The sequence below is a fragment of the Syngnathus acus genome, chromosome 17, assembly GCF_901709675.1.
Source record: "Syngnathus acus chromosome 17, fSynAcu1.2, whole genome shotgun sequence".
Lineage (NCBI taxonomy): Eukaryota > Metazoa > Chordata > Actinopteri > Syngnathiformes > Syngnathidae > Syngnathus > Syngnathus acus.
Genome location: NC_051102.1, coordinates 4,710,321 through 4,735,263, shown reverse-complemented (window position 1 = coordinate 4,735,263; position 24,943 = coordinate 4,710,321). Strand labels below are relative to the sequence as shown.

Sequence of the window (24,943 nt, the reverse complement as noted above, 5' to 3'; positions counted from 1 at the left end):
GGTGTGTGTGTGGGGGTGGGGGGGGGGGGGGGGGGGGGTAAAATGAGCAAGACATAAATTAACGTGGAAAACAAACAAAACGATCAGGTTCTCATTCTTTTTCACTGGATTTTAACCATACAAATGACTAAAATTATTTTCAGTCCAGCAACTGGGTATGTTGTTTTTCCTTTACCAAGAATAATTTTCAAACGGGGAAAAAAAATAAAATCAACAAGCAAACAACTGAGTAAAAGTTCAAATTTGCATCTTTTTTGTATGAAAACAGGTTTATTTTTTGGGATTGTATGAAAAAATAAAACAATTTGACACATGGGGGGAAAAAAACAAATTTTTTTTTTAAACATTTATACAATTAAAAGACAAAGGCTATCTTATGTGGCGGAATATCAAACATCACTGGAAGAATCAAAACTGGACCATGGACATGATACGATCTTGACTGTCAATATCGATTCAACAAAAATACTTGTTCTGAAATACATCCAAAACTTCGAGAGAATGAAAAAATCGGATTCTGCGTTTTGATGAGCCAGTTTGCATGTTGAGGGCGTAGCACGAAGACAAGAAATATGGATGAGACATCAGCAGTGAACATTGCAAGCCAGTCACTCACAATTGGCAAATACCATAAAGCAAAAACAAACACCGCTATTTTGTTTTTTGCTGCATTCAGGAAGCATTACATGTTTACATGTTGTGTCGTTCCCATTTTATTGGCATGTCATTGACATGTTTACAGTAGCAAAATGAGCTCCACAGAAGCCTTTGCAGCTTCACCTTGATATGTTAAGACTCCACTGTGGAAAGCCAGCAGTCACCTGCTGTCCAAAAAGGCATTCCAGTCACGGGGGACTGGTGGTCTGAGGGGCTCAGATTAAAAACAAAACAAAAAAAAACAGGAAAAAAAAAAAAAAGACCCCTCGTTGTCCGTCGTCCATCCATCCCTGGTGAAAATGTTGGTCTTAAAAATCCAGTGTCGCAAAACTCTGAAACTTTGGTCCGTGTTTTTTTTTTTTTTTTTACTTTTTTTTTAATAAAAATACAATAATCATTTTTATGAAGTACTCCTCGTCTCAGGATAAATTAAAAAGAGAAGACTAGTCTACTGCGCAAGTGACAACAAACAAACACACTTTGACACTTGAGGATCCAGGGTGCAGAGGTATTTTCTTTTTTTAAACAAACCTCAAGACACCAAATGGACTAAAAAGCCGATGTCAAAATGCGTCACGAGCGTAGAAAATTTGCTTTGCTACCTGCTCCTGGAAGAGAGAGTGCCCTCGCGGCTTTGAGTCTTCAACAAGCTGCCATGTTGCTGCAGTGCATGGTAAGATATGTGGCTTGTTTTTGTACAAAATGTCCACATACGAGCATGGACCTCATTGCTAGATGAGGGCGTCATGGTGGAAGGACTCGCTGGTGTCCTGTTATTAGTGACAAAAAAATAGTCCTTTTTGATTGACAGATACAGCCACCACATTTGGACTAATCAGTATATATATATTTTTTGCGACAGTTAGCGCAACTAGCCTGGCGCTACATACCTCTCTCAGAGCAGAGTTGGAAATCACTCAAAAATGCGGACTTCCTGATCAATTTTTGATGTGGGACTTTTTCATGGGTTTTCTCATGACCTGCTCACTGGATCAGTGAGGTAACAACAGTAAGGGGTGAGGCACTCGAGTCGGCTTTCGCCCCAATTAGTCACTTGGACACAAAATGGCCGACCTCCTGTTCAATTTCAGATATAAGTCCTCCAGGTTTTGTCATTGCAATTAAATTTCCTATCATTTAGAAACTGAATTTGGGTTAACCGCATGTCTTATCGTGGTACACGGGATAAAAGATCAAGTTAGCCAAAATAGTCAGAAGTGCTTTTCTTTGCTGATTGTAGTTAGCGCCGATTAGCATTCATATCGCTAACGCCAGCGCATGTGGTTTGCCTTCACACGTGAGTCTGCATCCTCTGCGTGTGTTTCTGCGAGTGGTCAGAAGGGGGCGACGAGTATGAAAAGCGGGTGGCCGTGCCGTACTTCTCCGCTTCAGGGCTCTGCTGCTCCGGTCTGCTACCCGGTCCCGTGGGGTACATCTCGTAAGCCGGGCCCTCCTCCACGGGCGGCGCAAAGGCCACGCGATAGCCGTGATACTGCGAGGGGTACCCGTAGTTGTCGTAGGCCAGCTGGGTGGTGCCGTCCAGTAACCCGCAGTCCCCCGGGTAATCACCCGGGTGGTCCCCCGGCGGGTCAGGCGCCGCCTGCTGGGCTGCGGCGGCTGCCCGGGTGAGGGTGCTGAACTGGGCATAGGTGGAGTGGGACATGCGGGAGGGGGGTCGCGGGTCGTAGCAGCCGGCCCGGGAGCCTGGCACCCCGCCGGGGGCGGTGGCTAGGGCGGCGGAAACGGCGCCACCGCCTGCTCCGCTGTTGGAGTTGGGGGAGCGGAAGTCTCCCTGGTAGTGGACGGCACGAGACTGAGGGCGGGCTTCGTCGTGGGTGGTCGCCCGCACGTTGTAGTAGCCGTTTGTTGGATCCTGAAATTGCAAATGCAAGTCTTAGCCTCCAAAAAGGATCACGTGTGAAATCTCGTTTGAATCCCTAATTTGCAATCCTAACGCAAGTTTGACATCCTAATTAGAAACCCTTACCCTAGTTAGTTTGTAACCCAAAAGCTAACATCCGAGCCTAACTCGAGACCTCGGCTTTCGCTCGTTCGAAGCCCTAACGTGAAAGCCCGAGTCAGCGCCCTACCTTGAGCTCGTAGTCGTCGCGCGTGTCGCTCTCGCTGCGCACCTCCTGCTTGAGCTCCATGTCATCTTTGAAGGGCTGAGTGGAGGGAGAGAGGGAGACAGAGGGCAGAAACTAAACCGTCAAAACGACAAAACACACAGACGGACGGAGGGAAAGGAGGAGGGACGGACGTCCAGAGAGAAGGAAGACAGGGAGGAAAACAGAGTTGCCACTTTTATTCATTGAGCTCATTGGTCTTGCCTGATTGACTCATGAAAAATCACATGAAATGCGATTAGTTCACCATTTTACATGCGCATGGAATGTTTTCTTTATTCATTGAGTTAGTTAGTCGTGAAAACCAAAAGGAGAATCTTGTCAAGTCACAAAATATTGATTTGATTAAATAACAGATTAGCTGCCAATAAAATAATGAGAATTAATTGATATTATTGCTTTGATGCTAAAATGCTATTCAAGAATTGAATTCCCGATCAGAACTACATCAATTGCAAATAATGTCACTACATAATTGCTTGAATGATTTATTTATATATGATATTAGCAAAACAATTGGAACATTTATTCATAGTTACAACATAAACGATACACGGTTATAAACAAAAACTGTATAAAGAAATGAGACTCAATAATTTGTGAAATCTAATAATTTGCTCGTCCGCTCCTTTCCCTACCTCATCTACAAATGAGCTCTCCCATTTGTCTGTTTAGAAGCAAAACAAAACAAAACAAAACAAAATAAAATAAAATAAAACAGAACTAATAATAAAGCACAAAGTTTGCTGGGTGGGTTGTGGCGACTGCTACTCACCGAGTACATGGCCTTGACCATGCGCGTTGCCGTGGAAACGCTGGCCGCTTCCTCCTCCAGACTGCGCGTCTCCTTGTTGACCGTCTCCACTTTGATGTCGGCTTTGCTCAGCGTCACCCCTCGGCGACCTACGAGAGACATTTCCGCCGTCCACTTTAAGCAGAATGCTCAAGTGATATCAGCCTTTGAAACCCAAACACTGGGCCATTATTATATAATTGGTCCAAAACCAACAACATACGTATGGAATAATGAGAGGCTGGCGCTCTGAGGTTGCCACCTTTGTCTGAATATTTACAAGCGTATGGACGGACGGCATATGTGGCAGAGGCGAGCGACTCACTGGCTTTGCGTTGGCGGTACAGGAAGAAGGCGACAGCCAGCAGCAGCAGGAGCACCAGCATGCACGAGCCCACCGTGCCACCGGCGATTATCCCCACCGGGACGATGTCTGGAAAAAAGTTTCAAAGTTTTTATCCCCAGCCCCCGTTCTTTTTGGATTTGGAGCTGAAATTGCCTCTTGTTGCGTTTCCATACCGGTCTCCTCCAGGGTAATGATCATGGTGCGAGGCCCGAAGGAGTTCCAGGCGGTGCAGTTGTACGGCGAGTGGAAGTCCGACTCCATGACGTTGTTGATAGTGAGCGTGGAGAGCACGCCGCCGCCCTGCGACGGTGGCTTGCTCTGCTCCACCGTGTAGCGCTCCATCAGCGTGCCTTTCTCCTTCTCCCACACGTTCTCCTTCCACGCCCACACCTGCAACACGTACACTTGAGGGACCTCGCTCACTTGCCGTTAGAGATGTGAAGAAAGACAAAATAGGCAGATACGATGGCCCGACTCGACTATTGGAAAATAACCATCGACACGTCACTGGCCGGCCCAATGTTAGACACAGAGCCTGATGTGGCAAAAGGTCCGAGCTCGGTGTGCGCTCCGGCTGGCCTTCCCGACACTGTCGCGGCTAAAAGAGAACTGAAATGTGATTAGTCGCACCTTACATTAGCCCTCGTCGCTTGCGTGGCATAAATTCCTGCAGATCTTTCCTCTTTATGGCACAATGTGCACATAGACGGATTTATTTCGGAATATCGGGCGGCACGTACACACACTCTCACACACTCTCACACGCTGCATTTTTCATAAGTCCTTGTGTCTGTGCATTAAGCCGCTACTATAATGTCGCATCGCATTATACGCTGGCGGGTCCGGCCGGGCCTGGCGCTGGGTGAGGCTTCACAAGCCTCCTAAAAGCTCTGATTTCTGTCATGTCGGCGCAACACAAATTGGATAATTGCCACTTTTTTTTTTTTTTTTTACAAAAATGTTCTCACACACAGGTCTTGAAATGATGCATCACTTTGTGCTATATTTCCATCAAGTGTGCTTTGAAGGGGAAAAAACCTGTTTTCCAAGAATGAAACTCACGCTGTATTCAAGAGGTTGCAAATGTGACACTCAGGACAGAAAAAAAATAAAAAATCTAACAAACAGATAAGCAGCGCTAGCAAGATGAAATAATGAGCAGTTGCTTGGTACAGTTAAAAAGACGTAAGCGAGACTTACGATCTTGTCCGGTGGGGGCGTGCTGGCAATGTAGCACTTAATCTCGCCTCGCTCACCCCGCACGGCGTACTGGACCGGATTGCTGGAGATTATGGGTGGGCCTGGTCGGGGCGAGACAAGTTAAATATGTACCGCCTTGGCGTTTTTTTTCCCCCCACTTTGTTTTAATGTCAAACTAATCCTACAAAAACAAAGACGTGGATTTGGAAAAAAGCTGGTAGCTTTGCCTTGAATACTGTAAAGGCCGTGATATTTGTAGTATCACAAAAGGTAGATGGCGACTCACCGTTGACGGTAAGCGTGACTTCGGTCTCGCCCACGCCGATGCGCGGCACGATGGCCTTGCACACATACTGGCCGGCGTCCGCCTGGCTCACCGACTTCAAGTACAGCTGGTTGTTGTTACTGAGCACCTGCACGCACACACAAAGGTAGACGAGAGTCAACGGCTCGGGAGGCGTCGAGCCGAGCCAGACTGGGCCAGCCAGCCAGCCAGCTAGCGAGCGCCGCATATTTAATGCATAAAACATGTTGATTTACTCAGCAGGCTCCATTAGCTTTTTTCTCCTGGAGCTTTCTCTTAAACTGTTGGGCATGAATTAAAGATTTAAGACACGGAGAGTCTTTCTACAAAGTGTCTACTTTACAACTAAGCAAACATTTATGAAGTCTGACTTTAAAAAGAAAACACCAATTGAAGACTTTGCCAGTGACACGGCTTTCCGTCTGTCCAAGCGTGTCCTTTTTTTTTTTTTTAAAGTTGGAGAACTCAGAGGCAAGCCCCGAGTGACAAATCCTGACTTTCTGGTGATTTCCCGCTGGGCCGGGCTGCGATATACTCCGTGACTCCAACCTGCCCATTATTTCTTTCCAGCCCTGTTTTGAGAGCCACTAGTTTCTTTCAGTAGTCACAAGTAATAAAGTGAGAGTTGGATGTGGTCCTGCTTGGAATAGGTAGACCGGCAGGCAGGCAGGCAGGCTCTTACCATGTTGGAGCCCTTCTTGGTCCAGGTGAGGGTGAGCGGAGGGTTTCCAGACCACTTGCAGTTCAGGGTGACGTCAGAGTTCACGTCCACCGCAATGGGTCGCGGTTCTACCACCAGGATGGGTCCGACTGGGACAAAGAGACGTCAGAAATCGGGAAAAGGGCGATAGCTTTCAGGGCCCATTAGGAAGCATCGCTGACGGTTACGGTCGGTGGCGGCAAGGCAAGGCAGTCAATCTTTCAGCGGCCCCCAAATTCACAGGATCCAAAGAACTCACAGTGGACGTCCACCAGTATGCTGACGTTGGTGGTGCCCACCGCGTTGAACACCTGACAGGACACGGGCTCGGTGAAGAAGGAGTGGTCGGCCGTGGTGGCAAACACGCTCTCTCGGGCGCCCTCGAGTAGCACGCCGCCCTTGGCCCACCTGATACGGGAGACATGGTCTTTAGCCAAAGCGCCACCAGTGCGGCCGAGGTGGCGCTCATCCCCACCTAAAGCCCATGATGGGGGGGTTGGCCATGGCCTGGCAGGTGAAGGTGACCCTCTCGCCCTCCAGCACCGAGTGAGGCTCGATGGACAGCGTCACCGTCGGCGGATCTGGAGACACGGCCAGATGTAGTCCATATTGAGGCAATTTTTTTTTTTGCTTCAATTCATGGACATTGTGCCGCTCCCGCCGGTGGGCACCAGCGGGCCACTGGGGGGCAGTGGAATGCAGAGATACACGGAGACGTGAAAGCTGCAGTCAAAATGATTGATCAAGAAAATGTCTGATAGTATTCAATTGTCGCTCACACTGCAATCGGTGCTATTAGTTAGCCCTACATTGTGCGTTAGCAGTACGCTAGTGGGCGGTACTTTTCGTTGCACGAGCACCTACGGTGCACGTTGAGCATGATGTTGACCCGCTTGCCCGTGGGCACGGCCGGGTTGCTGGCCACGCAGGTGAAGTTGCTGTGGCTGTCCGTGTCCAGCGGCACAATGGGCAGGTAGCTCCTGGTGGTCACCCTCTTGCGGTCTGGCAGCACTTCCTGGCAGGACGGCAAGGGAACATTGCTTTCTTCATTTTGGAAAAACGGGCGTGAGAAGATGTCAAAACATGTGCGCTGGAGCGGGTGAGTCACGCTTTGCTGCTAGCTGCTGCTGCGTGTGCATACGTGAGCCAGTGTGTTTGCGGCGGAGCTTTCAGGCATGATTTCACGAGTGGAGTTGAGAGGAAGGGAGGGAGTGAGGGAGAGCAAGTGTGTGTGTGTGTGCGGAGGTGGGAGAAAGAGGGCAAAGTGTTCTCATCATGCAAATGATGACATTTAAAAGGTTAGGCGCATTCCACTTGTTATTTATAAAAACATGCGTGATTATGAAAAAATGTTTCCAAAGTCCATTGTCTTTAGGGAGTCAGTCGCATGTTTGTTTCATTGTGGACAATGTTGCAGCAACAAGGATCAAAATCACGCATGTGATCTGTTCACGTGGACTGAACACCCAAAACGTTACTCCCAAAAAACAACAACACGCAAAATACGTTAGATCAACACTACAGACGACTGACGGTTGACAAAAACTTATTTTGAGACCTTGAAACGGGGCACCTTTTTGACGTTTACTCTGTTTCTTTTTTGCATAGTGGCAGTCCTCAAAGCTTTTGTTTGCATTGTGCTCTTTTTGTGTGCCTGAGCCTCCTGAGTTTGCTTTGGGCTAGATACTCTCAAATTCCTCCTCTTGTGCGCCGGAGGCAACGAGCATAAAAATGAGCCAACAAACAAGATGAAGTAGCTTTGCTGGGAATTGAAAGTGAACTTGTTCTGCTTTTGTAGCTGTAACCCCTCTTTAATCCGCCGCTCGGCGTGTGAGATTAAGTGCGGCTCTCAGAGAATTTGTTCGTCTCTTTTTGTGCTTCTTCCTGCGAAAGGCTTTAGATTAGATTTTATGTCGTATTTGATTCAGTTAGCAAAAACGTTTGTGGGCGGAGTCTGAAACAACCATTTGATCTGGATTCGATCCAAACGAGGTACATAGCGTCCCAATTTGACAGCATGTGACGCTAAACGATTTGGACAAGGTCGGAAATTCACTAAGTGACTAAGTGCAGGCGACGACACTGCAGCTCTGCTTAGCCATGCAATACCCACCGCGTGCGGTCAAAAGCGGCCGTCGCTCCCGACGACAGTTTGACGGACATCTCTCATATTTAACCAGAGGCTACGCTAAGCGAAGCAGCTAAGCTCTGAAATCCAATCGAGCCAAAGTGGATAAACGCATTCGGCGACAAGGCAAAGCGAGCTTACGCCTCCTCGAATTAGCCTGGGTGGCGGAGGACCACCTGTGGATGGACGGTGTGTTTGAGTCACCGTGGACTGGTGGGCGCCGTCGACGGGCAGCCCGTTCTTGAGCCACTGGATGTGCGCAGCCGGCTTGGCGCCGCGGGTGACGCAGGTGAGGTTGTGCGGCGTGCCGGCCATGAGCAGCAGCTCCGGGGTGCCCTCCACCACGGGGTCTTCGGGCGGGACTGCAGGATGAATGGATGCACGCACACGCACATGGTTTTCATTCACGCATTCATTTTTCATTCCTATCCACGGAGAGCTAGCATTTCAAACAACTTCCATTTAGCGTGATTTATCGTATCGGCCAAGATATCAGTGGACGCGCAACCGATTGTAAATGATATGGCGACGTATGACAGCTTCCAAAATATAATGTCATGGCTCAAATGATACAAGCGCATCAAATGTATCATCATCACGAACCCATCAGGTCATTTTTGACATAGGGTCACGTCCAGCACCACGCAAGGGCGGAATTGTGCTGAGGTGGCTGCGCGACTCACTGAGGACGTTGAGTTTGGCCCTGCGTGAGCGCAGGGCGGCCTCGGTCGCCTGGCACTCGTACAGCGAGTCGTCCGACAGCTCGGCGTGGGAGATCTCCAGGTTGTACTGGCCCGTGTCCAGAGCGCGCAGCACTCGGTACCGTGGCCACGCTGGGGGAACAAAACAAAAAATGATGCACATCTGCAAAGGTTACTTTGGAAACAAACTGTCAACCGTTGAGCTTGTGATCACGAGGGGCAACGTTTCAAACGTCAAACGTGCTCGTTAAAAAGATGTTACTTTCATATTTAATGGGGTCAGGGATTTGCAAACCCAAGGGGAGGAGAAAAGTTTTGCATAATGAGGCAAATTGTTGGTGGCACACTTTGATTGTACACCATTTTTTTTTTGAAAGGTGCATGTGGAAGTACTGCGGCAGCTTTTCTCAGGATGGCTGAAAACAAACAAAAACGTTGAAACGACTGCCAAAAATTGAAGCGGTAAGCCGGGTTCGCACCTTTGCACCACTTTTCACGGCGAATCCAAGGAATGATACAACTTTTACACCCTGCTCTGCCCGTCCACAGTCAGAGATTGCCGGATCAAAATGTCAGACTTCCTGTTCAGTTTAGGCTCTTTATTGGTCATATTGCCATTTTTTTTTTTTTTTTGCAACTTTACAGCAGACCTTTCTGTTGTAGGCTTTGTTCTTACACTGTCCTCTGATTCTGACAAATAATTCCGAGTGAGACTTTCCACTAGGAGGCGCACGCCGACGTGTGGGCATCACATCATGGATTCAGATGGCGGAGGCAGGCCAGCAGGTGCTTGCAGCAAGTGAGGGAGAAAAGGCAGGGGGAGCTGGATTTCCAGGGGGGGCAAAGCTGGACAAAAGTATTAGCGGAGATGACATCATCCACTCGGGTACCTCGCAGCATAGCAACCAGAGACGTGACGGCACCCTGGCTTGACTGACCGGTGAAAGAGAGAGCCAAGGTGGAGGATGAGGTGGGTGGAAGGAAGGAAGGAAGGAAGGAAGGAAGGAAGGAAGGAAGGAAGGAAGGAAGGAAGGAAGGAAGGAAGGAAGGAAGGAAGGAAGGAAGGAGGGAGGGAGGGAAGGAAGGAAGGAAGGAAGGGAAGGAAGGAAGGAAGGAAGGAAGGAAGGAAGGAAGGAAGGAAGGAAGGAAGGAAGGAAGGAAGGAAGGAAGGAAGGAAGGAAGGAAGGAAAAAAAAGGCATGCCCGCCAGATGGAAAACATGGCAGAAATGATGAGAACAAGCTAACATGCTAACACAAAAAGAGGTGGGGAAAAAAAAATAATGATAGAGTATAATGTGACAGATGAAGGATTTGTAGTATGACTCTTTTTTTGTGGGGAAGGCTGGGATGGAATTACAGCATTTCTAAAGATTTCCACGGGGAAAGACCATTTGAGTTATCACAACATCAAAACCGCTACATTCGTAGGCAGAATGATTTCCATCAAAAGTGTAGCCGCTGTGCTTTTAGTCTCCGTCTACAACCAAGGGGAGATTGACACTATCGCCGCGCATTCCATTTCAAGAAGACCAATCCAGGTGACAGTGGATGCGGGCGGGAAAACCGGGACGACATGTTGATCAAATGCAGACGCTTTTCTGGCTGCTAGAGAACACCGATGCAAGGACAAAGAGCAGGAGGAGGAGGAGGAGGAAGGGGCTGAGGCAGTCACATAAAGCCAGAGATGATGGAGGTGTGTGTGCGTGCATGTGTGCGTGCATGTGTGTCTGTATTGGCCTTTACTGAACCTGTGAATTAAATTGAGGAGAAGACAAAATCCGCATCAGGTCAGAAAAGCACACGTCTGAGTGCGAGTGCATGGATGCTTGTAAAAAGATGTTATTGCTCGCTGCCCGGCAGGCCAACTTTTTAATTGTATTTGATGATTTACTTTTGTAGAACACTTCCAACAATGATTGTATTTCATCTGCTATGGTGCTTTTAAAATTCCACCATCCATATGGATTGGCGAACGTAAGTCATGCAGTAGTGAATGAGGCGGCGTCCATTTTGAATGCTTCCCACTTGAAATTTTCCAAATACGGCCAATAAAAGGCGATAAGCGTTCTACAAAAGCTCCGAGGTCCATTCACCACAATTAATAAACAGCACACATTTTGTCCGGAGGAGACGCTAAAGTGATTATAAAGCCTCCATTAAGCCACGGCACTTGACATTTAATAACTTTTTATTGAGATTCCGGCGGCGACTGCAGATGCCGCCGCCGCCACGCTCGCCTCGGACAATAAAAAGCTGCAAAGACGGTGAGCCAGAGTACAAGAGGGCATCCATTCTTCAAGTGTCGCTCCGACGTTAATCGCCGCTCGTAAAGGCGAGAAAACCTACGCCAAGGCCGAGTAATATAAAGAAGGTTCGTTGGGCGGGCCATTTGTTTCCTTTTAGCTTAGCGGCTAGCAGCGGTGAGGGACACTAACTCAGCGGGAAACCGACGAGTGTGGGGAAGATGGCCCAATTACAGCTACCGTAATTTTCGGACTATAAGTCGCACCGGAGTATAAGTCGCACCAGCCATAAAATGCCCAAAAAAGTGAAAAAAACCCATATATATGTATATAAATCGCTCCTGAGTATAAGTCGCCCCCCCCACCCAAACTATGAAAAAAAAACGCGACTTATAGTCCGAAAATTACGGTAATCACAAGTGTATACAAATCTGTATATATCTTTTTTTAATTCGCAAAATCTGGAACACTTAATAAAAAGAAATATAGTTAAATGAAGCCTCTTTGGCTTGGTATGAAGGATCACAAGGCCATAAATCTTGGCGCTTTGTATTAAAGTGTCTGACCTCGGAGGCCCTCGCCCACGCCCAGTGCCAGGCCATCTTTGGTCCACTGCACGATGCCGCTGTAGTTGAAGACCACGCAGGAGAGGACCACGCGCTCACCCAGGACCACGGACTGGTCGGCTGGCTCCTGGGAAAAGCGAACGCACGGCGCTGCAAACAAAAGCAGACAAAATGGCGTCCCATATTAAGATGAGTGGCATTCATTTGTAAACAAAGTGCAAAATACAGCATAAGGGGCTGGAATGCGGCCTTGTAGATGTGCATCAAGATTGATGGAGCTCCACTTTTTTTCCTTCAAGAATTTGAGGTCCAAAAAGCAAGAGCTCACGCAAACTCAGCCCTGTTTCACCACTTGACCTGAGTCCGTCTTTTTATGGCAAGTGCTCAACAATCTCATGAAGGTAGTCAAATAATACTAGCTGAATTTTGTCACACTTCATGACTTTCTAATCCCTATTCTGTGAGGTGGCTAAAGCTAAGAGCAAAAGCTAAGCCTAATGCATAGTCAACTTTAAACAACATGACAGTCATTTTCATTCTGCCATCCGATTGTTGTTCCTTCTGCGACTCTTCAAGGTCTCTCAACTCATTTCACTGCTCCTCGAATGTGTGTTTGTGTGTACGTGTATGCAGGCATTTTATTTTGTGTGTTGCCGAGAACATCGCTGCGGAGCTGCTCTTTTTTTTTTCTTTCTTCCAACCCCCATCCCACAGTACAAAGGATTCTGCTTACACGCTTGCATTTCCCCCGGCAAAATAAGCCTTTTGGCTACTGCGGCGCCGTGTTAAGACTACAAGTGCAGTAGGCGCACAAACACACACACGCGCACAGACACACACATCATCTTGTTTCAGGTGCGGAGGCGACAGTTTGCACTCGTTTGCATCATCAGGTAATGTTGTTTCATATTCTCAAAGCAAGTCTTGCGCGCTAATTAACCAAGAGGAGGCAGGCGCTTCATACACAAACACACATTCACATGTACGTACTCATTCTTTCTCCTCCATCCAACACACTCATTCATTCATTTCCCTCCACACACTCACTCACTCACTCACTCCCCCCACCACACACACACACAAAGCTGTAACTCGTTTGTAGCACAAAGCGAGCTACAAAGTGATTCCACGGCGGCGCGGCACACCAAAGTTTGGGTGTTTGTCTTCCCCACGGGCGGTTCTGTTCTCAGTTTTTGTCTTTAAAACAACCCCATTAGCTAACCACGGCAGCAGCTAATGAGGTGAACGGCGGTGGCAGCGGCGACAAGGTGCAAAAAACGGCGGAAAAGCGTCGAGGCGGGATTGCGCAACCGCACCATTTGAACGTTTGATCCCCTTTTGCTTTTGTGTACTTGGTTAAATGTGGTGAGCCGTTTAAGGACGACTTGAGAAAGAGCCCTGCAAATGGCCAATTTGAGCCAAAATGGTCGACTTCCTCGCCCTTTTCAGACCTGGCTTCTTGCTCGCTTTTTGAGCACGGCTTTAGAAGGAAACGAGCCTAAAACGTGGTCGATTCCCAATATGGTTTCTGGTCTGACGGGCCTACTCAAGCTACCAAATTTCAGGTCGCAAAGTGAAACAGCCTTTGAGGAATGGCGGTATGGAAATTTCATCATGCACAATACAATTACACGAACTCTTTGATCTTATTCAAATATTCAAGGTCGAACCATAGCGTCATTTTTAGCTAATTTATGGACATTACAGGGCCGGCCGGGATACAAGAGAGTGTGTGTGTGTGTGTGTGTGTGTGTGTCCTGTCAGCCTGCAGCGGCGGCGGCTCACATTGTAGACGGGAGAATCATAGTGACAGAGAACAGAGATGTAATTAACCCTACGGGATACATCAGCACCCTTCTCATCCTCCTCCCGCAACACAAGGAACACACACACGCACGCTCGTCAGCATTCTCCACCATCAGCATTCCCTGGTGATTTCCTTTCCTTTCCCGTGTGCTTCCTCTCTCTTATTTACAACATCTTTCCTCGTTTCTCTTTGCCTTCTCTCGCACTCTGACAATCCAGCTATCGGAATGCTCCAAATGAGAATGCTGGTCGTCTGCAAGATTGCAGAAGAAAAAAAAAAAAAAAAGACTGCAGGCCTTCCCGCAGAGGTTTAGTGTGCCACACATTTTGTGTGTGTGTGTGTGTGTGTGTGTGTGTGTGTGTGTGTGTGTGTGTGAGAGAACAATAAAGTTTTGTCATTTGCACGTGTTTGACTGAGTGACTTTTGTTTGGTTGAATTTTGAGGCTTTGGTGTGGCTCAGTGCAGCTCATTGACATGAGCGAGAAGCCTCGCTGTTGTGTTCAAGCCCCACACAGACAGTGTGAGAGAGAGCGAGAGCGAGTGAGAGAGACATGTTCAGTGGTTACAAAAACTCGTTTTATCAATTCAATTTATTTTGAGCCATAGTTTTGAAGGAGAACTCAAGCCACATTTATTTACACAAGAATACTGATCCAAACATGGTTTTCTGGTTCATATTGCGCTTGTGGATCAACAATTACCCATCATAATTGATCAATTGTCACGAGTCCCATGGTGGCAGCCACAATATCGCCACAATATCGCCACCTGCTGGTGACTCAAATGCACCTAAAGTGACTAACACAAAAGGGCCAAACATATTTGCCAGAAACTCACTGTGACAAAAAAAGGACAACAGCAACAATTGAGGACTACTGGTCCAGCCCGTGTGAGCTTTAATTGTGACTCACATTTGTGGGTTCTGGCATGACAGTGGCGCTGACTCATCGCTGTTGATGCTCACACTCACCAGGGAGGGCAGAAGGAAGGGAGGGAGGAAACACACCAGGTTGCCCCAAACGGGCCAACACAACACACGTTGCATTTCTTGCCTTTCATTTGCCCCATTGAAAGTTGATGTATCAAAAGTACAAGCGGTATCGGCACTCAGTATCGGTAAATAGCCAATACTCATCCTGATGTCGGTCTGAAAGAAAGTGGGGCTGAACATTCCCATCAATTATGTTTTGGGATGATCAATTACAGAAAAGACAAGTCGTAACTTTGAAGCATATGGGTTTGTTTGTTTGTTTTTTAAATCATGCCAACCTAGTGGCATTGCAAGGAGGAACACCATTGATTTCTTTGAATGAGCCATTTCACAAAGGATTGCCCTCCAGACCTATTGATTTGACCACACAACACACATTCATTTACATACTACACACACTAGAAACAGATGCATGTACACGAATACACAAATGTAGATGTCGTAGTGCACCCCCACGCACACACGAAGGTGCACACACTCTCTGCAGCCTTGTCTCTAATTGGCTTGTGCTTTCTTACATTTCACTTCCTCTATTATTTCGCTTTCATTTCTTTTTACGACGCTCTCAATTATTCATCTGGTCTCTTTCTTTGCCGTCCATCTGGTGGCGCTGATGTTTAATTCACCTCTTCCTCGTCATCTGCGACTGCTGTTGGCTCTTAATTGCTTTTTAAGAGCGTGCACGCGTGCACATGCACACACGTCCCCCCCCCGACCTTTGTCGTGAGTGCATTGTACAAGTCTGATAGCGTTAGCATCAACCAACGAGCGCGTGCGCGGCTGTCTTTCTGGCGCATGAGTGGCTGAAGGCCGTAAATGTTGAGGGGGTCGATAAAAACGAGCGTAAGCGTAGACTGGTGCACGTGAGCGCGTCCGTCGCAGATTCCGAGTTTCCCCATCAAGCTATGCGGTCATCCGGAACCGGCATCAAAACATACCTTTTTGAGCCGGAAGTCAATGCTATGCTAGCTTGCAGCAAAATGCTAACGTCACAGTGTACGTGTTCTATAACTTTCCCGTACATGTTATATGTATAATATTCCAAAAAGTGGAAGCCGGCGAGAGACAAGACAGAGGGTCGCCAAGTATTGCAAAAGCAGAAAGCGTGCGTCAGTCCAGACAATGCGACAGGCGGCCGCAGCCATCGTTAGCCACACGGATCCAGCGCGGCCCGGCCCGGCCAGATGAGTCATTATCCAAATAAGCGCCGCGCTCAGTCAGCAGCCACCGCCGCGCCGTTACTTCCTCTTCAATAAGAATCGGCCATGAGAGCGAGCGAGCGAGCGCTCTGCTCAGGCGGAACCACATGATGAGATTCCAGCGGAGAGGGAGTAAATGGGTTGGGGGGCAAACAAGCTCACAGAACAAAACTTGGAAGCCAAGATTCAGAAATAAAAGAAATGCTGAAAGTGAAAGTCTGCTCAAAGTCAAATATGCCTTTTTCAATTACAATGCGGAAAGATTGGAGCTCGCTACACAGTTCCACGTCATTCATATTTCATTATTTCACCTTCTAAGAGACGACGAGTCACTCGGGTCCCAGGTTGTCCCAGTTTGTGGAGATGACTAAACATGAAAACTGCAGCCCGCCGATGGTCATAAAACTCCTTATTTCAATTTGAAGAGACGAGCACGGCTGCGTTAAACGCTTACTAAGGATGGCACAAACGGGAACGTCGGACCACTTAAGAGAGCAAAGAGCTAAACTACAATTTTTTTTTAAAACGTCCTGAGACATGATAGTAAAGCATTTGATTGCTACTGACACAAAATGTAATGATTTTTCCCCCCAAATAATTTCCCTTCTATTTCTATGAGTTTCCCCACTCCTAAGGTACAGTACATAGAAAAATCTAATTAAAACCAGTTGTGTTACGAGCGCGTGGCTCTCGAACCATCAATTAGGTGGGAAAATGAAGATTTCCTTTCTCCGCGATGCACATCAAAAAGCTCCAGCACAGTTTAACATGAAAGATGATGGGCGACCTGACAGCTGAAAGCAAACTTCTTCCTTCGTGTCAAGATGAGACGTTCAAAGTATCTTCTGCCGACTTCAGAGGGGGAATCACCATGAATGTTGAATGTTTTTGGGCTGCCAAGTCGCTTTTTGGCTGCCGCCACGTAGAGTAAAAGGTCCAAAGAAAAAAAATGGCCACGGAAATGTAAAGGGAATTTCTGAAAGGAGGCCCATGCAAATTAGCCGCGGCTCCGGCGGGCCCCAGAAACGGATTGATCCTGCACGCAGGCGCTCCAACAATTGATTTCTAATGTACAACTTGTTGGAGCGAGACGACGGAAGCGCTTTTTGTTCTGCAGATGGAAATCGAGGAATGCATTAGTAGTGATTCTTCTAAGCGCCACGTACAAGTCAAGTCGTCTTTCATCTGGTACCCCTGCAAAAATCTAGATTGTTTGCTTTTTTTTAACATCTGAGCCGAGATCCTCGCAGATGCCGACAGACACTTAACAAATGCGTCAATAATGGAGGGAGGGAGGGAGGGAGGGTGGCGCTTCCATAGACGCTGCAGTAACCCATTTGGAAACCATCACTATCGTAAAAAGGAATGCACAATGAACATTCACACAAAATAGGTCCAACATATGAACCAAAACAAATTTAAATATGGACATACCTGTTACAAATATCAAACAAATACAAAATAAATGATGAAATAAATATACTAAATTGTGTGAATAAAGTGGGCAAACGATTTCTAAAGTATATAAATGTCAAAAAATGTAATCGTTAAGTTTCCAAATGATTGCAGCTCAGCTCCTGGTAGACAGCCCCCCCCCCCCTTCGCCTCCCCCAAGCTGTCACTTTGACTATTTCCATCCGTCTGTTTATCTGTTTATCTGTTTTGCCTCTTTGAGGTTGCCTTGCTGCATCTCATCCACGCAGGCTGAAAAAAGTGCGCACACGCCGCCTTCATTCTCCTCCCTGGGGGGGTTGCAGTGGAAGTGGGACAAGAAGCAGATCAAACTTCAATCTTAAAAAGCGTGACACACATGTGAAGCTAATTGGCTTGTTGACAGTGAAATATTTAAAGGCGGCCATGAATTATAGAAAAGCAGACATCGATTGTGTATTTGCGGCACCATTCATAAAACATTGACCACCGGCACGCTTCTTGTGTGTCCTCCAGAAAAGAAAAGACAAAAAAACAGCAATGGGTGAGAGGAAAATGAAATCAACATGGCAGCAGACAGACATTTGAAAAGGTGTTTCCCGATTTGGGCCGCGGCGGTGGCGTCGCCTGTTCACACTTTTGCACATTTTCACACTCGGCTTGGTGCTTCCTCGACTCTTCGCACTTGCCACTTTGGAGTTGACTCTGAAACGGCACAGGCTATTTTGGTTTTTCAAGACTATGCCAGGATTTCTACAGAGAATTTCAAGCCTGGGTTGGGTTTTAAAACCAAGGTTAGGGTTTAGCCCAAAAGCATGGGGAAAGCAATCCATGTTGGAGAGCAAATGTGACGATGGCACACCAGCCGCTATCTGTGACACATGCACGCGCACCGGCCGCACACGCGCAAACTCGTCATCTCTTGGTCTGCTTTTCCTCACCTCCCACTCACTTTCCTCCCTGCTTTTCTCTGGAACACTTAATTAGCTGTGCTAGCCCGAGGTCAACCTCTGCTCCTCTGCGTGACAGCACGCGCGTGCGCGCACACAGGAACACAAACAACGTGTTTACGGCAAGTAGTACGCTTTTGTCTATCTGAGTCAGGCAAATGTGGCAGTTATCTGTCCAATGTATGCGCAGCGTTGTGCTCTGTAAGTGCGTGCGTGGAAAGATAAGAAGTCGCGTGCACGTAAGCTTCGGAGTTTGCAGCGGCGACACAGATGCGCACACAAGTCCGACGACGTTCCTCCAATTGGATGAATTTTACAGTTGCCTATAAAAATCATCAATGAGGAAAAATGCTGGTTTTGTCTGCTACCTGCCATAAGCGAAGCCAAACCTCGGCAGAGTTCCGACGGAGGACTTGCCTTTTATTGTGACGACGCACGCGCGTGATTCAACTTCCAAAGTGTTTGTTATTGTGTGACTACCTCGTCTAGCGCTTGCTTCATTCACAATTGTCTGTCACGGTGTGAAGTTAACTTGTATGAATCTAAAGTAAGTACTGACAAACTGTTGTACCCCTAATCTTCAGTTTCAAACTATGATCGGGAGAGTTTCCAATGAAGGCTTAAGACCTCGCTCAGGGCTTCTAAAAGTGCATTTGAGAACACGCGCAGAATTTTGACTGGACTACATTTCCGGAAAGCTATGCCATTTTATTTATTTTTCTAATTCATTGAACATACGAGGACAACCAACGGAAGAAGCAACATATCTCGTAAAGAAGGAAAAACGGATGTATATTGAGAAAAGGAAAACGCATTATAACGCGCATTTGAATATTTATAAGAGGCAAGACGGGAGCCGTGGGGTATTGATGCAGAGCTGCGGAATTAGCCGGGAAAGCGCTATTGACTCAAGCTGCGCGCGCTGGAATCTGAAAGACGCTTGCCCAGGGCGGGCCAGACCATATCAATAAACTGGCACCGCGGCGACCGACAAGAAAAAGCAGATTAGCGTTCCGGCCCGGGAATTCCAAAAGCGGAGAAGGTTGAGGGTCAGGACTTGATCGGACGGCGGGGCACACTTGGCAAAATGTCACATGGGACTTTGAAGAAGCCCAGGAGGTGCTGATGGAGTGATTCCAACTTTTGAAATGCTCGCTGGGCCTGCAACTGGGAGGAGGCGGCTGGGGGTCACACAAAGGGGTGGCCAAAGGGTGTCATTGCCGCATCGAGTGTCAAGCGTGACCTTTGAGGAGCCACTTTGTGTTGGACGAGAGCGAGCGAGCGAGCGCTTTACATTCCCGCCGCCGCCACCCCCCGTGTTTGTTTGAGCCACTGCCCCCTCGAAGTCTGCTGTCTAAATTTTGACATAAAAGATGCTTTTCTCCACGCCCCCCCATTCATCTCTCACCAGCAAACCCAAAACTTGTGTCGCCATGGCAACAGCTGCCGTGCGTAGAATTTACCTAAATCCCTCTTGGTAGTTATAAAACAAAACAAAAACAAATTTAGTTGCAAATCGACAAATGATGCGAAGAGGAAGGAAAAATAATAAACCAACAGTAGAAAAGACAAATGGAGGGGAAAAAAAAGGCAAAAGCCAGACGAGGAGTGAGGGAGGGAGGACAAAGAGGCAAACAGGTAGTGGGCAGGCAAAGAGACACATTGCCATGGTAACAGTGACAAAGGAGAGATGAGGGAAGCATGCCGTCGTCATGGTAACGCAGGAATCTGAGTGAGGCCCAAACAGAGAGAGAATTAGGTCTTTCCTCACATGGCATGCACGCCAGCGAGTGACGAGTGCGGCAAGTCGGCCACAACCGGGGGCTTCGAACCCTCACCGAATTTGAGATCTTCTTTCAAACCCTCATTTGCCTGCATTTGAAAGAGCAAGGCAGTTCCAAAGGCCAATCCTAAATCCGAAAGCGTCTTCCAACCTGACTATGAATGGTTTGGTCTCCCCACTCGCTCGACGTTTGCTATCTGCGCGATTATCGTCAGACGCCGCTCGCTTCCAGGGTGGCGACGGCGGCAACGACGGCGGCGGTGAGGCCACTTTTTTTTTTTTGTGCTTGTGTAAAGACAATGACACGGAACTGAGATAAACGCTTGCTGGCAACGCTTATCAGAAGCTTCTAATTGCTCGTCGGCGCATCGTGCCGGAGCAAAATGGCCGGTGGCAATCGAAGGAATCCGAGGAGGAAGCGAAGTGAAGCCGCCCGTGGCACAACAGGAGGCTCAACGCTCATTTGGAAATTTAACGCAGCCGTGACAATCATCCCAATTTCAAAGCCGATTTTGCGGGCTGAAAAAGCGTCTTCCAAGCATCTTCCAAGCTCCATCTTCCGTTTAAGAGCATGAGGCAAACTTGAACGCATAGTTGGAGAGCCATACAAACTTGCAAGTCTAACCTTGTCTCCAAACTCTTTTTTGAAACGTTAGCAACACACGTTAGCTACACGTTGGCACTCACCGTACCGCATATTCCGAGCGACCCCGACTACATGCAGCGGCGTCCGCCCCCCAAAATCCGCCGGCGTGTTCAGCCAGCGCCGCGCCTTGCCGGGTCGTTAATGCGCGGCGTGCTCATAACGAGTATATTTCCCGGCGCATAATTGCAGCGTGCGGCAGATGGCCGCCGGCTAACTGGCTGGCAGTTGGGCCTAATAGCTATTTGCTGTCCATGTAAAACAGGCCGGCGCTTGGCTGGCCGGCAGCTCCGGCTTAAAATAGACACGTCCCGTGCGGGTGCGCCGGGCCGCACGCGCGCGCGTCTCATTATCCCGCCGTAAAAAAAATCCGGGAAAGAAAACGATTTCCCATTTTATGTCTGGGCGCACGCGGGGGGCGAAAAAATGAATTTATGCGCTAGGAATTCTAATGGCCGTTCCTCGTGGAAAATAATTAGCCTGGCGAGCTTGAGTGCAGCAAACAGAAATGATTAATGAGCACGTGTCACATAAGTGCGCTTATGAAAGAGGCGCAGAGTGTTTACAAGGCAGAAGAGGACGCCGACATTTTTTTTTTTTTTTCTCTCTTGTCGACGTGCTTTTATCTCCTGGCTCACCGGGGGGAAGACGTGGCAGAGAGTAGGCTCTTCCTCGGCAAACAAGAAGACTAATTACTGGGGATTAAGCGGCAGCCGGCCGGCCGGCGCGGGGAATAGTGGAAAACTCTCTGGCACAAAAAATAACCCTTTTGTTCCCCAACTAAGTCTGCAAACTTTTTCTGTGGCTTTCAAGAGAACGTAGCGCTATCCGTTCCGCAGAGGCGCAAAAGTCGAGGACGACTTGACAGACAAAACGTGGCTGCGTCTTTTTTTGACATCTCAAACATGTGAGCAACCAGGAGTATTTCAATTACTACAATTGAATTAAGATTTACTGGACAAAAATGAGACTTTTGCTTCTTAAGTGCTTTTCTACCACACAAAATGCCTCAGACTGGTTCAAATTTGGAGAAATTGAACAAAATGGGAAGAAAACTTATGCGACAAGCTCTGCCAGGAGCTTGCGGCCGTCTTAACTGAGAGACTCCAAATCAAAGCTGTTCTAGGTGCAACACCTGCTCACTTGGTGACGGGCCTGCAGAGGCATGGAAGCCACCAGAAGGCACTTTTCAAAGCACAATGTTGCATTGGGCTGACGGCTACCTCTGCCAGGGCCGCTACGACGCTACACTAGGTTTCTGAACGCGCTCGTCAATCGTTCCCGTCCAATCAAAACACATCTGGTAGGTAGGCCGCCACGCCGCCGCTCTCAACGTCTTCCCCGACGACTTAACGGCCGACGTCCGTTGCGGATGTCCCCGACTACCTCATTACATTTTCAATTAACTCTCTGCCGTTTAATTAATTTTAACTGCTCTACTTGTTTTCTTTTTTTACACCCTCGTATTTCTTTCCCTTCAAACTTTCCCCTCTTCCTCTGTTGCCACGGTAACGCTGTCTCACTCTCTCCCGCTGGTACACCCTCACTTTCCCCTCTCTCTCTCTCTCTCCTCCAGAGGCCGGTTGCTATAGAAACACAGTTATTTAAAAGAAGAGAAGAAATTATCTTTTTTTTTTTTTTTTAAATCACCCCCCCTCCACATCCTGCCACTTGGTCCATTTCTCTCTCGCACACAAAGATCACGAAGCTTTCTGGTATGTGCTCTTTACCCCACGAGGGCCGCCAGATGTTAGCTTGGCGTGGCTTGTTGTTTGCATTACACTTAAACTTGAGCTACGTATTTACAGACAGTCACACCGTAGACGAGGTGGTGGGGGGGGGGGGCAATGTGTCTGTTGTCCCCTTTGGGCCACTGTACCTTCTCTCGGGTCCAAAAGAAAGAACAAAATTGCCGCCTTTAAGAACCTGTCTCACCATCTGCGAAAATTGAGGCGTTCCATACTGCAGGCTAACATGTCACGTGTCATTTTCAAAATTGCAGCCCAGCATTAGCGTCATTACTGACTCCAAAATATGAGTCGAATGCTTCATGCTTCTCGCTTTGATCGCTCGACGAGCCGCCGTCCAAAGTTGTCGTTCAAGGTTCGAGAGGGCAACTTTTATCTGGACGCATGTCGCATTACGCTCAAACGTCAACCAAATGAGTGGCACACGCTCACATTGCGACAAGTTCCACCGAGGGGACGCTCCAGCAGCCAACTTGATATTGAATCTGCGTTGAGCCGCCGCTGGCCATATTAGCATGGCGTCGGTTGGCTTTATCTGTAATTGAACTGCCCGCAAAGCCTTTCATTCTCGCACAAGCTTCTTTTTGGCGGCTTTCTCGCGCTTCCCTCGTAAACTGCCACGGCGATGACGATGATGATCAGATAGGATGGCAAATGGGATCGGTTGCCACCCGCGCAGCCTCAATTCCCGCATATGGGGAGGTGGCTTGCACTGGTGACCCTGTCCATCATCGCCACTCCTGATAAGATCGACGACAATGGCGGTATTTCACTTCTATCTCCACTGTGGCTTCAAAATGAAAAAGATATCCATATTTTTGTCTCAATATTGACATTTTTGTGCAATTCCATCCTTGAAACATTTTGGAGTGTCCCGAGTGATGATAGCACATTGTAACAAAAGTCTGGTACTTTGATACTTTGCCCCACCCCCTCCAAAAAATGCATGATTGTAACCTTTTGTGGAGAGAAGTTGCTAGTTATTGGTCACGATGTGAATCTCAATAGATTTTTATGTGGGCGGTCCATGGGCAGAGCGAGCATCGGGAGAAACACAAAAGAGAGAAGGAAAGAAATGTCACGCTTTTTGTTGACATCGCTCTTGACCGCCATTTTGATGCATTGGAAAAAAGAGCAAAAAAGGCAGGAAGATTGCAGCTTTTTATGATTTTGAAGTGCACCTCTGATATATTTGGAAAAGGGACATTTTTCGGAGGGTGGAAGGAGGAGAATTGAGTCTCGGTGGGTTACGTGACAGCTCAGAAAGGTTAACAGGTTGACGCGCCACTTGCACGTTCAATGCAGCAAAAGACAATTCTGAAGAGCAATCACTTGCCAGCGACAACAAGTTTGCCAGCCTTTGCCAGCATTGCAGATCTAATACTACCACTGAAGGCACAAACCTCAAGACCATTTTAGGTGGGGGTCCGGTTGCTCATTCGGAAACTACAGCTGAAGACGGGAAATCGACCAACTGACTGTCTACCATTGCGTACAATACCAGTCGCCAAATTGCATGGGAAAATACAGAAAATGGACTTTTGACCGTCACTGATACCAACCCAAAAGCCATTAAATTCATGTCTCAATCTCCTAACCAGACCATCCATCCATCCATCCATTAACGCGCAATGCATCCGAGGTCAAGCTTCACGTGTGAAGACGACGGCGAAGTCTCCAAACTGTCGGCGCACATCAGCCATCGTTGCTGTTGTGGACCCAGCTGGCGAGGCAGGTCGGTACACACATTTTCCAACCTGGCAAGGCAGTGTCTGTGCCACACCACCACACAGGCAAGTTACCACATCAAAGTCCTTTCGTTACCATCGCTCCTCTCACAAAGAACAGACACAGCAGTTGTAACTACAAGTCCAGCTAATATTCAGCTTTGGTCAAGTGCCACGCTAAGATCATCAGGCTCCATTCAGGCAAACCACGCAAACACAGATACTAAACCATGTGTCCGTCAACACATAACACACAAGCCAACTGTTGTGCGTCACCATCATATCTCTCTCTCTCTCCGTTGACTGACAAGGACACCCGAAAGAAAGCCAAGTGGAGGGACAGTCCGTTCAAACTACTTCAAAGCTTTCATGTCGCCTTTTGGAGCAAAAAGCATGACAATATGACGTCACGCCACTGGGCTCCTTTAGCCATCAATTAGCCATCATTCAACCTAAACGCTTTCCGGGTACGACCAATCAACTGCCAATCATTACCATTCCAAAAAAATAAATAAAATCAAAGCAGATGCACATTGCACTTTATGTGCGCGTGCGTCGGTTCGTGTTCTTACCTGGCAGCAAAGTGACGAGCAAAGTTACTATCCACAAATACTGCTTCATGATGCTTTCAGCCGTGCGCGTGCACGTCGTTGCCCGCCGCCGCGCGAGCCTCCGTCAATTCTCGCTGAATTCCACTCATCAGAGAGGCCAAGCAAGACTTATTTATTGTGATCGATATTTAGAAATCAAGACAAGCGAAGATGAAATCCTCCTCTTGCACGTCCTCGTGTACTTTGATGTTGCATTGACGCTCGTCTATCCCTCGCAGCGCTCTGCTGGCGTTTGAGCGGCACACTTGTTCTCGCTCTCCCCGCCTCCTCAACCCCCCGCCTCCTCTT

At 47.9% G+C, this 24,943-nt stretch overlaps 1 protein-coding gene across 2 annotated transcripts; it reads right to left on the bottom strand.

Annotated features, from left to right (window-relative positions):
• Positions 1-654: 654 nt before the first annotated feature.
• kirrel1b (kirre like nephrin family adhesion molecule 1b) lies at positions 655-24,943 on the bottom strand. 2 transcript variants are annotated; one of them, XM_037276339.1, is made up of 15 exons: positions 24,617-24,943; positions 11,766-11,915; positions 8,938-9,087; positions 8,459-8,616; positions 6,991-7,141; positions 6,602-6,707; positions 6,386-6,534; positions 6,109-6,236; positions 5,409-5,535; positions 5,123-5,223; positions 4,096-4,312; positions 3,902-4,009; positions 3,559-3,686; positions 2,748-2,858; positions 655-2,530 (listed from the first exon to the last, which is right to left on the bottom strand). In XM_037276339.1, the coding sequence occupies exons 1-15, from the start codon at positions 24,663-24,665 to the stop codon at positions 1,949-1,951; spliced, it is 2,415 nt and encodes an 804-aa protein (XP_037132234.1). In that variant the 5' UTR covers positions 24,666-24,943; the 3' UTR covers positions 655-1,948. The 2 variants fall into 2 exon arrangements, with proteins under 2 accessions (XP_037132234.1, XP_037132235.1); XM_037276340.1 differs by having other exon boundaries at positions 2,748-2,822; positions 24,617-24,942.